This window comes from Trypanosoma melophagium (genome assembly GCF_022059095.1).
Source record: "Trypanosoma melophagium isolate St. Kilda chromosome Unknown ctg26segment0, whole genome shotgun sequence".
In the NCBI taxonomy this organism is placed as follows: Eukaryota; Euglenozoa; class Kinetoplastea; order Trypanosomatida; family Trypanosomatidae; genus Trypanosoma; species Trypanosoma melophagium.
In genome coordinates, this window is record NW_027125157.1 from 35,235 (window position 1) to 48,856 (window position 13,622).

At 39.3% G+C, this 13,622-nt stretch overlaps 5 protein-coding genes across 5 annotated transcripts; all 5 read left to right on the forward strand.

Annotated features, from left to right (window-relative positions):
• Positions 1–70: 70 nt before the first annotated feature.
• LSM04_002006 (uncharacterized protein) lies at positions 71–1,063 on the forward strand (the record flags this gene model as incomplete). Its single annotated transcript, XM_067337850.1, has 1 exon — positions 71–1,063. The coding sequence occupies one exon, from the start codon at positions 71–73 to the stop codon at positions 1,061–1,063; it is 993 nt and encodes a 330-aa protein (XP_067190661.1).
• Positions 1,064–3,132: 2,069 nt separating this feature from the next.
• LSM04_004917 (Histone-binding protein RBBP4) lies at positions 3,133–4,530 on the forward strand (the record flags this gene model as incomplete). Its single annotated transcript, XM_067337851.1, has 1 exon — positions 3,133–4,530. One exon carries the CDS (start codon positions 3,133–3,135, stop codon positions 4,528–4,530), a length of 1,398 nt encoding a protein of 465 aa, XP_067190767.1.
• Positions 4,531–4,928: 398 nt separating this feature from the next.
• Positions 4,929–6,737, forward strand: LSM04_004925 (DEAD/DEAH box helicase domain; the record flags this gene model as incomplete). Its single annotated transcript, XM_067337852.1, has 1 exon — positions 4,929–6,737. The coding sequence occupies one exon, from the start codon at positions 4,929–4,931 to the stop codon at positions 6,735–6,737; it is 1,809 nt and encodes a 602-aa protein (XP_067190768.1).
• A 1,069-nt stretch (positions 6,738–7,806) lies between these two features.
• LSM04_000832 (Calcineurin-like phosphoesterase domain) lies at positions 7,807–10,026 on the forward strand (the record flags this gene model as incomplete). Its single annotated transcript, XM_067337853.1, has 1 exon — positions 7,807–10,026. The coding sequence occupies one exon, from the start codon at positions 7,807–7,809 to the stop codon at positions 10,024–10,026; it is 2,220 nt and encodes a 739-aa protein (XP_067190619.1).
• A 1,113-nt stretch (positions 10,027–11,139) lies between these two features.
• Positions 11,140–13,158, forward strand: LSM04_002704 (WD40 repeat; the record flags this gene model as incomplete). Its single annotated transcript, XM_067337854.1, has 1 exon — positions 11,140–13,158. One exon carries the CDS (start codon positions 11,140–11,142, stop codon positions 13,156–13,158), a length of 2,019 nt encoding a protein of 672 aa, XP_067190690.1.
• Positions 13,159–13,622: the final 464 nt, after the last annotated feature.

Sequence of the window (13,622 nt, forward strand, 5' to 3'; positions counted from 1 at the left end):
TGTTTTCTTTTTCTTTAGTTTTTATTTTCTGATTGTAATTATAATCAAGAAGTGACGAAGTGTATACTTAATGAAGATTAAGTTGAAATGGTTTGTTACTGGGATGCAGTCGGTGATTGACGAAACAGATGAACTGCTTAACCCCAAAACGACTATTCTAGAGGTCAAGGGCCTTATTCAGATTCGTTTTGGTTTTATTCCTAGTGAAGTAATTCTTATCTATAAACATCTCCTTGAGAATTATACTACACTACAAGAGGTAGGGTGTATGGGGAGGGATGATGATCCAATCATCACTGCTCATGTTTTGCGTCAATCCGAAGAAGAAGCCAAATTGGGAGGCGATGACGCTTTGCAGGAGTTTTCTCATGAAGAATTTATATTGGCTATGCAGATGCTTGGAAAAAGTCTCTCTGTCTCTAGTGAACGAATGAAAGAAGTTCGTGAATTTCCACCAAGGATGCGTCCTGCATTTTTGAATTTATCTCCTGCATCGACTGTTCCCCCCAAAACAGATAATTCTTCAATGCCGCCTCCTCCACCTGGAATGCCTGGAGCTTTATTTCTGCAGAAGTATGATCCAAGCCTAACGAAAGTATATCAGATTTTTTATCAGGTTCGTCATGGTGTACGACGTGAGGGTTGTGACAAAAAGTTTTCTATTCACTATCCAGGCATTCTAGAATCGTTTCCTTACTGGGATGCCCGTCTGCCAGACTTAATACACAACCAATCAATTCCTTGCGGAGTGGGAGAGATCTGTCTTGAACTTTTTTACTTTGGAAGGTTTTCAGCCATTGATGCCCCTGAAAAATTCCTGGAACTTGTTCGACAGAGTCTTCTGGAAATGTGCGGTATTTACGTAAAAACGCCTCTTCCGATGCGAGAGGCTGGGTGTATTTATCCGCTTGTGGCATGTCCTATTGTGCTGAGTGAGTTGGACGCAATGGAACTGGGTGACGCGCTTTTCGATGATTTTGGAAAGGATACCCCCACTCGTACTGAACACCAAGGGAAACAGCCTAATATGTCAAGCAAGACTGATTTCTGCACGCCGCAATAATTCTACTAGGATAGCTTGTATTTTATTATCATTATCATTATTGCTATTGTTATTATTTTCTGCGTTCATTCCATTTTTCTTTTGTTTTCTTATGCGTTGACTCGATTTTGAATTTTTTTTCTTTAATTTGTAGTGTGTTAGTAGAATGAAAATGTCCTTTGACACTAAGAAGTGTAAAAAGAAGGTTAGTACATGAACTTAAATTTCTGTCAATATTGAACGTTTTTTTTTTCTTTTTCGTTTTTTTGTATATGCCTTTAGCCTTCCCTCCCTCATCATTTAATCATTTTATATGACGTAGGTATAGGGATGGATAGAGGTTATAAACTATTCTTTTCAAAGTCAAGTGATTTTCTTGATTTTTTAAAATATGGGCTTTAATTCTTTGATCATGTGGAGATGGAAAAATTTTTATAGAATGAATTACTTTTATTTTTATTTTATCAGAATCTTTTTTTATCATCTTCTTGAGCTTGCTACAATTATCAGTGTCTGTTACTTCTTCTAACGAAGCGTATTTTCGCCCCCATAACTTCTGAAGGGATAAAACAAAAAAAAAAATGTTGATGCCGTTTTACGGCCTTTTTCTCAAGATGTGGTGTGATAATGTGTGGTGATATCGAATTGTGTGGAGATGCATGCCTGTTGAAAACTGTGCTTCACTTTATTGAAATCAAAATAAAATAAAAGGAAATTCTTAACGACATTAATGTGGATTTTTCTTTATGGGAATTATACATATGTAAGTTACAAGCAAAAAGAACAAAATGACATAATGTTCTTGGTAAAAAAAAAAAAAAAATGCCTTCTGGGTGATTTTTTTTTGAAGTGATTCTGTTTAAAACATGTATTATGATGTATATGTTTTTTTTTTTTAATTGCTCTGAAGGATTTTTGTGAATGATAGGAAAGTCATATTATATGATTAGTGGCGGTGAGACAGGCAGACTAAGAGAAGGAGATTATCTCTTTTAGGCCGTTTGGGGTTTGATGGTAAAGAGGTGGAAATTTGCCTCTTCTGGAACTGATTTCAAACGTGATGGGTTAATGTTGTAATGTCTGGCTCTCTGATTTTCACCTATTACATTGATGAGAAAACACTTTGGTGTCCATTGATTTGAAGTGATGATGATAATTGAAGATATGAACCGAATTGGTACATTCATCAAGGACGGACGCCGTTTTATTAAAGGGGAACGGAGACTCATTCAAAACAGATGATGCCGTGTTTTTTTCTATGATATTTGGACTGTATTGTTCAATTAATAACTTAAACCAGAGAAGATTCTCGTATTTGTTAATACACAATTGCATAAAACAGATATCATGTGGTGTCTAGTTGTCCTTCTTTGGCATTTCACCGAGTGGATTTTATGTTTGAACTGACTCTGCATACCGGTGGATTTACAGGGAATTATTACTGTTATTCCTGTTAGTGTCAGAGTATATATTCTGGCCGAGTTGCTCTCATTGGGTGATGGGTGAGGTTGCTTGATGCCATTCCGCACCTTCTCGCTTTCAGCGTACTGCAAGTAGAAATACACAGAAACGTTCGCTGAGAAAAGTGTCAAGATCATGCAGAAGTCTGTTATGTGTAATATTCGTTGTGGATTTCTCAAAAGACATATCCTTTGAGGATATTGCTGACTAGACATGAATGGAAACTTTACACCACAGTGAAAAATGATGCAGTTAAGAAATTGATTGCACATTATATGAGATGTATTTGCTTTGATTTTTTGTTTGTTTGTTTGACTGCTGTCATTTCCTCCGTAGTCTTTTAATAACCACCACCAGCCAGCCTAATAAATTCCGCCATAAAAAAATAAAAAGGCAGGGGAAAGGTTAGATGTTCCTTTACTCTTCCCTCTTTCCTCATTAGTGTCTTTCTGATATAGGGTTCCCTCCTCATGGAAATATAATATGTGCGATCCCTGCTTTTTTTTTTATAAGTCTTTCTCAATATATATGAGTGCATTTTCTTTTGCTATTTTTACAAAAATTATTATCATTATTCTTATTATTACTCTTTTATTTTTTCTTTTTCTGTTTGAATTACCAATACAAAGATGTTGGCAGAATCTGATAACGCAACGCCACAGAATGGCGCGCCAGAGTCTTTGAAGGAGAGTTCTTCAGGGGATTCTTCACAAAAGAGTCCTGTTCCTTATCAGGAGACAGATGCGTTTTGTACATGGCGCAAGCATGTGCGAGATCTTTATCAGAATCTTGTTCATATAGATCTTGTGTGGGAAAGTCCATCAGTGCGATTAATGCCTTACGTTACAGAAAAAATGGGATTAAAAACACAGACGGTTTTATGTTGTGCTAGAACTGGTGGTCAGGAACAGCCCTATATTCAAATGCTTTCAGTTACAACACCACATACTGCAGAGACACTCGATCGTACGTATGATACTTATTGTGATGCGACTGGTGAGGTTGGTGGATATGGAATGGCTCCAAGTCAAGTTGGAATGAAAGTTGAAAAACGTATACTTCATGATGGGGATCCATTAACGGTACGATATATGCATACGAACCCACTTGTTATTGGATCAGGTTCCAGTGATGGTAATGTTTATATCTTTGACTGGTCACGGATTTCGTTAAATAAATTTCCCAATGATCCAGCCAGACCTCGTGCCCCACTTCCACCAAATGAACTTAGCTCAAACCCTACGGATGAGGAACGTGTGAATTATCACAGACGAATGCGGGCTTTAAATGCTGTTGTGGCAGAACAAGATCGATGGGACAAGAGAAGAGGAGAAGGGCAACACCTCCTAACCCTTTCGGGAGGAAAGGGGAGCTGTGAAACACTTGACTGGAGTATTACTTCTGATGGAACACTAGTCGCTGGATCTATTGGTCGTCTCTGCTACTGGCATATTGCTAACACTTCTAAAGATGATGCACGTACTGTTGTTCCTTCTCATACGTATGCTCTAGAAGAAAGTGATGTCCGGGTGAGTGATATATCATTCTCTTGGGCAGAACCTTATATGTTTCTAACATCTACTGAGTCTGGTTCAGTATTATCTGGTGATGTAAGAACATCAGAACTTAGTAAATTATTTACATTACCAGTTGGTGTTTCATCAATTGCTCTCTCCCCACTTGATGGTACATCCCTTTTAGTGGGTGCAACTGATGGTGAAGTACTTTACTATGATATCCGCAAAAGTTCGGATGCAATAAACATCAATCGTCTCCACGACAGCGCGGTATCTGTGGTACAATGGTGCCCACACTCTCGCCATCTCTTTACAAGTGGAGGTGGTGATGGGAAGTGTTGCGTGTATAACTCTACATTAAACCGGCTACTATTTAAACATGCATGTCACACAGATAATGTGACGGACTTATCATGGAATTGGCAGGAAGGATTTGAGGGTCATTTAGTCTCTGTTGATATTAATAGCATCACACTTTGGAGACCTAGAGACATGTTTTTCGTTTCTTGAAACCCCCTTCTTCTTCTTCTTCCCCTTTTCCCTCATCCCTTCGTTACGGAATGCATAGCAGGGATGGAAGAGTCATATATATATATATATACCTCTCTTTTGTGTTAGCAGTTGCTGGCTTGGTATTTATGTTTCGAAATTATGAAAAAAAAAAAAACAGGGTACCCTCTATACTTAATTTTCAATACCAATTTGCGGTTTTTCTTTTCTCTTTTTTTGTGTTATTTTACTTCACAAACCATTAAAGTGTAATACGGCGGTCCTGAGAAAGGTACTGGTGTAGAGTAATAAAGGAAGAAAGGAGAGAAGAACAAACAAAGAAGAAGAAACAGACATAAAGTGTGAGTGTGTGCAAAAAAAAAAAAAACGAAGGGAAAGGGAAGTAAAAATAAAAAAAGATGACTGGATCGCCGTCAAATGTGATTTGCACAACGTGGTCAGAGTTGGCATTAGACAGCAGGATATTGGAGGCAGTTAAACGCTTGCACTGGGAAACACCAACACCAGTGCAGAGTGCTTGCATCCCACTGGCATTGAAAGGACGTGACCTTGCAGTTCAGTCTCGTACAGGGAGCGGTAAAACAGCTGCGTTTCTCATTCCGATTTTACAACGAATTATTACAGAGAATGAGCAGATGTGCAATCGTCGTGCAGGACGAAACCCTGCGGCTCTTATATTATTACCATCAGTCGAATTATGTGAGCAAACGGCGGAGTTCGCTAGTGCATTATCAAATTATGTGAAGCCAAGAGTCGTTGTGGATAACTTAACATCTCGTGGAGCAATCACTAAAGCGCGTTTGGCATCTGCTCCAATTCTCATTGCTACGGCAGCTTTACTGGGAAAACAGTGTCGCAATGGTACATTGACAGCAGAAGAGTTTAAATCTCTTCGATGTGTTGTAATTGACGAGGTTGATTTAATGATGTCTATTGCAGAAAGTTCAGTACGAGCTGTGCAATCTATTTTGCCACCTTCTATACAAACCATTCTTTGTTCAGCAACACTTACAGACGCAGTGGCACATATAAAAGGACAACTACTTCACAATCCTGTTACTATTACACTAAATACAGGGAATGACGATGATGATGATAATGATAATAATGGTAAAAATGGAGGTATTACAGCACCAGGAGAAAATCTCGTTGTGGAAGCGCGAAAGATAGTACGAGGAGGAGCAGCGGAGGAAAAATTGGAACATTATTATCTCGTGGCAACCGATGAGTGTCATCATCATACTCTCCTTTATTCCCTGTACCGTCTCGGGCACATTAAAGGAAAGACACTAATATTTTTGAGTACTGAAGATGCTATGTATAAACTACACAGTTTCTTGATACAATTGGGTGTCGATGCGCTTGTTTATGATTCTAATTTACCGCTTAATGTTCGTATGGATGCTCTGCATCGTTTCCAAATTGGATCTGTTAACACTCTTGTGTGCACAGATGGTACACTGGAAAGCATTGATCGTCTGCAGGAAGCCTCTATGGGTGTAAGAGATGATACAACCGCAACTACGATGAACAAGAAGGGTAAAAACACTGTTAGCAGCGATAACATTGCATTACAGCGCGGCATTGACTTTTCAGGTGTTCGTAATGTTATTCTCTTTGACGGCATTGCAGTTCCATCCACCACGGCGTTTTCGCGTTACACTCATCGCGTTGGACGTGCAGGACGCGCAGGTAAAAGTGGCATGGCGATTACACTTTTATCTTTACAACAGGCACAAAAAGTAACGCGTCCACTGCGCGAGTATCTCGCCAACAAACAGGACTCCTTCCAGCCGTTTAAACAACTGCAGCGCAAAGAAGCGGCTATGCTGCAGTACCGCGTTGATAACGTTCTCGCCAGTATCACTAGATCCTCCACCCGACGTCAACGTATCGCTGCAGTGGCAACAGAACTCACACGCAGTGCGTATCTCAACAGTCATATGAGTCAAAAGGATGGTGACGCCTTACAACGCATTTTATCACGCTCCAGAAAGGAGGCGAAGTGTGACTCGGCGCTGCTGGATGTTCCACATTATATGCACATTGAAAAGGCAGATTCCGCCGATCACTACAGGAAACGTGTCAGCGCAAAGGCACGATCAGCCTCATCAAACTCACGACGAGGCAATAAGAAGACACGTGACCCACTCAGTAGTGTGGCTAGCGCAGTGAAGATGAGTGCAACCAAGAAACGACGCCTTTAATACGCTTGTGAACTCTGGTTTGACCAGTTGAGAGAAAGAAAGAAAGCAGGAGAGAGAGAGAGAGAGAGAAGTGGCACAATGGTCACTGAAGAGATCAAGCCTTTTTTTTTATTTATTTTAGTTATTAAATGGACGTTTATTTCTACCTTTATTGTCTTTGGACTTTTTTTCTTTTATTGCCATTTTTTTTTTCTTTATGCTATCTTCCAAGGCTTGTTTTTTGACTGGATTTTGTACGTTTTTTTTTTTTTTTTCGCCCTTTTTTTTTTGCATATCCTCGTATACTTTCATAGATAGAGGACAAAAGTATGGCGTCTCATTTGGCTAACTTCTGCTGTACTTACTTTGTGGTATTCTAGTACGAGCTCCAGTGTCAGTTGAATGTATGGAACAACCCCACACCTTGAATAAATCTATATTGTAACTTTGCTAACAGAAGAAATACTGATGCTGTAAATAGGAAGCATTTATTTACCTATATTTCGCCCATGTTTCCATTACCCATTACCCTATAATGTACAACTCTGGGTTTGAAAGTGGCTCCAGTTCCTTTCTTCCCTGGCTGTACAAAATCAATTGTTGTTTTTATTATTACTATGAGAGAGAGAGGTGTACTGGTTACACTTAACTTTTTTTTCTATTATTTCTTACTGTACGTGCTAATGAAGAATGATTTTCATTCAGATTCAGGTCCCAAAGGAAATTATTACAACTAAAAAAAAAATAAAATGCAACACCCACACCTGAATAAGAATGGATAAACTATGTTTTTGCTGTATTCTTCTCTTGATGGTTCTTGAGAGTTTCAAATTTCGTTACAATAACAGTACGCACTTTTCACACTGCGTGGAGAAGACAATTCATGAAAGAAGGAGGAGCTACAGGGGTAGCGGTGGTGAGGATCTCATCCAGCAGTTTAAAATAGTATATTTGTTTTGAAGATGCTTTAAATATACCACATGATTTCTTGTTTTTCTATTCTTGATGTTTCTACCTTGTTTTTTTGTTTTGTTTTGTTTTTAGTGCTTTCCATCTTCTGTTTTACCTTGAAACTTTAAAAGGGTACAAAATGTGGGATAGGCACTGCATTCTTGTTGAGGTTGGACGCGAAATTATTGTTGGAACCGATCCATTATGTGATGTTCAGGTAACATTGCCCAAAATGCGGATAGTTGGATCCCACCTTGCCGCTTCCCGCTATCGTGATATTGCCCATGTGCTCTGCACTACAAATGGCGTTTTGCTTCTAGACATTTCCGCACGCAGTTTGCCTCTGTACATTCGTGGTATTCGTATTGTGCCATCTGGAAAGTCCATTGAACTTCAACCAGGGACTCCCGTTTCATTTGGTGCACCTCACCAACGGACAACATTTTGTTTCTTTTCAAGCAATACAAGTCCAGAAGTGGTTTCTCCGATGCAGTGTGCTAGTTCCCCCCCGTTTAATTTAAATTTCACTGCTATGAAAAAGTCTCTACCATTTTCATATTCAAATACAACATGTAACATGGGTGAGGAAAAAGTATCCCCTCGATCACCGCGTGTGGTGCGAATTATAGGATCACAGGATGTTGATAATGAAGGTAATAAGAACTTGAACACATCCCACAATTCAGTTTCTTTACTGAGCAGCTTTAAAAGCTCTCGTAAATCAATTCCCGCACATGGAAAGTCACTTATGACGTATGATATAATCTCGAATACCAATAAAGAAAATAACTTGCCATCATCACACACTATCGTACCATTTGTTGTGGAGTTATGGGGAGTTCGTGCAACTCTTCACTCTGTGATTGGTCACAACACACAAAGTTGGAGTGATTCAATAACTCGCTCTTCTGGACTTGCAGAGATATCAGGACGTGTACGCCATACCCCAGGAGATCCATACTTTACATTCCATGGCCGTGAAATGTTGAAGGGTCTTCCCTTTTCAAGGGCTGAGACACCTCTACGATCTGCAGCAGGAAGTGTATTGGAGAGTTTAGGAGATGCTTATGAACCAGATGAGGGAACTTTCTTGCAGTTTACTACTTCTGCAAAGAATTCTCTTTTTCAACATTTTCTCCTAATGGCAGATCATGCAATTATGGAATTACAAAAAACCCCATTAACTGTTAAACGTCAATCACCTATTGTTTGCTGTGGTGATATTCATGGTAGTTTTTCCGATCTAAAAACCATATTTGATAACACTGTACCATTTCATCATTGCTCTCTCATGACTATGCCTGTTTTATTTCTTGGTGATTATGTGGATCGAGGTCCTCATGATGTTGAAGTTGTTTTGTTCCTCTTGGCTTGGTATACCTTATGTCCAGAGAAAGTTATTCTTCTCCGTGGTAATCATGAAGATGAAGAGATAAATGGAGATGTGCAAGTGTACGGAGAAACTTCTTTTCGAAAGAAATGTTGGAAGTTTTTTACGGAGGAAATTGGTGAGACTTTCTGGAAGCGTGTTAATGATGTATTTGCGCAACTTCCTGTTATAGCTATTATTGATAGCACAATATTTGCATGTCATGGTGGTATTCCATTGCTTCGTGAGAAGTCACGATTTGAAAAAGAAGAGATGGAAAGGGGAAAAAATTCTTTTGATGTGCGTGATCAGCAAAGGGAACAAGAAAAAGAAGAGAAAAATACCAATTCTGTTGAATATATGGACGACACACCATTGGTAGAATTTTTCGATTTACTTTTAAATGGCGTACCAGATGAGTTACATGATTTTAGATTTCGTTGTATGATGCCTGATGCGCATGATAATGATCTAACAGCACAACATCGACGCCTTATTCGTGAATTACTATGGAATGATCCCGTACCACAATTCTCTGGAAATACATATGAGAATGATGTAAATGGAATGCCCGACACGGAGTTTGCAGAACATGAAGCATTTGATGTTAATGGATTTCGCGCCAATATCGGTCGTGGAGACAACCAAGGTGTTATTCACGAATTTAACGCGTCGGCTCTTGCATCATTTATGCAGCGCTGGGGATTTACTCTATTAATACGTGCCCACCAGCAGAAGATGTCCGGTATTGAAATGGGACTCGCCGGCCGTATTCTCACTCTCTTCTCGTGCTGCAATTACACTGGCGACACTAACAGGGCTGGCGCCTGTATTGTGGTGGACGGGGAAGTACGGCTTGTCTCGTGGCGCACAGTCGTGGGAACAACACGTGAGGCGCCGCCGCACGAAAGTCCAGACGTTTCTTTCGACGAGCGTGAAGAACCGCAAATACCGGCGTATGTGGGGTTGCAGCGATTGCGGTTTGGCTAAGCGTAATAAGGAGAATAATAATAGTAAGAAGGGATACCATTTTGACACTTTAAGACTCCTCTCTCTCTCTCTCTCTATTTCACTATGTTTTACTGGGACTATACATATATATATATATATATATATATATATATTGTAATATACTAGTGGGAAGGTAATAAAACGAAGAATAAATAAAAGAGAAAGGGCTACTTTGGGGATATTTGTCTTGAGCTGAATTGAAGATTCTGACAAAATACTTTATTTTTATTTTCTTCATTTTTCACAGTTGTATTTTTTTTTAATTTATTTTGCTTTTCGTTACATTTTTTAGTTTTCTTTGTTTTATTCATTATTTCGTATAAAAGTAAGAGTGTGTACGAGTCACATTCCTTTTTCCACTTCACCGGTCTTTTTTCCTCTATCTCATTTTTCCTTTTTTTTTTTTCTTTGCTTTGCTTTGGGCCTTAATTGTAGTTGTTTGTTTTCTTCCTTGTATATATATATATATATATATATATATATATATATATATATATATATTTGTGTGTTTGTGGACCTTTTTTTCCTTTCTATTGTGCCCCACACACATGAGAGCTTGATGCACACGTACATACACACAAACAAACAACAAGGAAAGGAAAAGAAATATGGTAAGTTCTCTAGTCATCAGCCACTTCTGCTGATAAGACTTACTTTCTTTATTTCTTCAAATATATTTATTTGTTTTAGGGATGAGCTGTATTTACTACTTTGTGACAAACATAAATAACATACGTGTACAGGTACTGGTAAAAAATATGATCATCGTTATCCATCACCTTCAGTCTGTTTTTTATTTTATTTATGTGTACAATATTTGTTTACTTGTTTCCAGGTGTATTTGTTATTATATATTGTTTTTTTTTTTTTTTCGTTCTTTTTTTTCTTTCGATCTCTCTAGTTGGTACTCTATTTGCTGTTCTTAAAACTACTTAAAAATAAGAAAGGAAAAACTCTGTGTGAGCGCAAATTAGTCCCCGTCCCCTCTCCAAATCAGATTTCCTTTTGATAGAGCGGGAGACAAATACACAGTAACAGCTACATTACTACACACAGACAGACTCACAAGCATATATCTATATATACGTATATATGGATACTGCAACACACCGCCCAAGTCATATTGCCGCGGGGAATCGTCGTTGGAGTTGCACCTCTGGCGGCTCCGTTGACGCGGGCGTGGCGAGCACAACTGCAGTCGCAACAGGCGTAGCGGCCGAGGAAGATGACCGCGAGGCGGTAGTGGAACGCATGTTGAAGGGCACTGATCCTTCCGTGATGTCAACACCGGTGTACTTTGATTACAAGAGAGATGCGCGGGTGTACCGATTCTTCCCGAGTGTTGGACAGACAGCGAAGCACTTCTCAATGGATGGCAGTACTGTACGTAAGGATGATCCGGAGGCAGTGCAACAGGCGGATGATAGACAACGCCGTGAGCGGGAGACAGAGCTCGCCGCACGCGCCGAGTTAAATCCAGACTTGGTGGATGAAGGTGTATCAACGAGTATTCTTAAGAATCAGTTTAACTACAGAGAGCGTGGCAGTCAAACCATGAACAATCCAATAAAGGAGCAATGTGTTGTAACAGATCCGCCACCATCTATGAATTTCAGCGCTATGGCAACTGCATGGGAAATTTATGATACTTATGAGGAGGATCGTATACAAAATGAAAAGGCTGCAGCAGCGCATAAAAAAGCAACTAACCATCGAAGTAATAAGGAAGATGAAAAACATATTCCTATTGCTGGGGAATCCAATGATATTAAGACTCCAGAAGAAGTTTTAACTTCAACTGGATTTCGTCATGCTCTTAAAATTGTTGAGAGAATGGTTAACCAAAATGATTGCTATGATATCATTGAAGACTTTAAATACTGGGAAGATGAAAGTGATATGTATAAGGAGGATGGAAATCTTCTACCATTGTGGCAATTTTTTACAAATAAAGTGAAGCATCGTGCTGTCACTAGCATTGCCTTAAATAACCGCTATAAAGATCTATTTGCCGTTGGTTATGGAAGCTATGACTTTCAGCGGCAAGGGAAAGGTGCAGTTCACTGTTTTTCACTCAAAAATTCAGTACCCACTCAACCTGGAAACCAAATGCCAGCACATCCAGAGATGTCTTTTAATGTGGAAAGTGGAGTTATGTGTCTTGCTTTTCATCCTGAAGAAACTGCTTTGCTTGCTTGTGGTTTGTACGATGGATCTGTTTGCGTATTTGATTTACGTATGCAAGGTAAAGATGGAAAAGAGAGTACCAAACCAATTTGTCAAGCAGATGTGCGCTCTGGTAAACACACCGATCCTGTTTGGGAAATTCACTGGTGTCGTCGTACTATAGATCTTCAATTTTATTCTATCAGCACAGATGGACGTATTACCAGTTGGTCTGTACACAAGAAAGAGTTGGTATTTAAAGATGTGATGACAATAACAACAGGGGCCTGTCCTTCAGATCCTGAAGCCATGTTGCTTAGTCGCCTGAGCGGCACCTGCTTTGATTTCTCTTCTGCATACGATAGCCTTTTTATCGTTGGTACTCAAGAGGGATCTGTTTTGTTGTGCAGTAAAGGATATAATGGTCAATGTTTGGAGCGTTATGATGGACACACAATGCCAGTGTATACGTGTCGATGGAATCCGTTTCACCCAGATGTATTTCTCACTTGTTCCGCTGACTGGACGGTAAAGTTGTGGCTGAAGAGTTCTACACAACCACTATTGACATTTGACGTGGGTGACTGTGTGGGTGATATTGCATGGGCACCATACAGCTCTACTGTCTTCGCCGCCGTTACCTCGAATGGAAAAGTATTTGTATTTGATTTGAATAAGAACAAACGGGAACCATTGTGTACACAGACGGTTGTAAAGAATGCGAAACTTACGCATGTGGTATTCCATAAACAAGATCCTGTCGTGTTTGTGGGCGACTCACGAGGGTCTGTGCTTATACTTAAATTATCACCTAATTTGCGTACACTATGTAAACCAAAGAAGGGTGAACCCGATGACGCAAAGAGCCTTCGCAAGCTTGAGGTGGACAAACTGAATCGACTGATAGATATTACCCTAAAGGATAGAGTACTTTTGGGGCAGTAAGTAGGTTGGGGGCGTGAAGAAATGAAATGAAAAACAAAACAAAAAAAAACAGAAGGAATGAATGAATGAGAAAGAAAGTCACTGTAGTGCACCGTTTTGCAATAGCGAACAACAAGAAGAAGATGAAGAGGAAAGAAGACATGAAAGAAAAGGGCACTATTACTTAAGGTGTGTGACTTCAGTTATTTACATGTACTATCTCGCTAATAGATGATCTGAGAGACAGCAACCTCAGTAAACCACAACAACGAAAGAAGAATGAAGAGCAACGAAGAGAAAAAGGCGCATGAGGTGAGTGAGAGAAAGGGTGGAAGAAATTATGAAGAAAGCCAGAAAAACATGAGGAAGAAAGTGATAGAAGATCACTATTTCTCATTTTACAGACAAAAAAAAAGAAACAATGTATATACAAAGAAACAAAAAAAAATTCTCATATCACATGAAACCACTAGTGTGTATGTGAA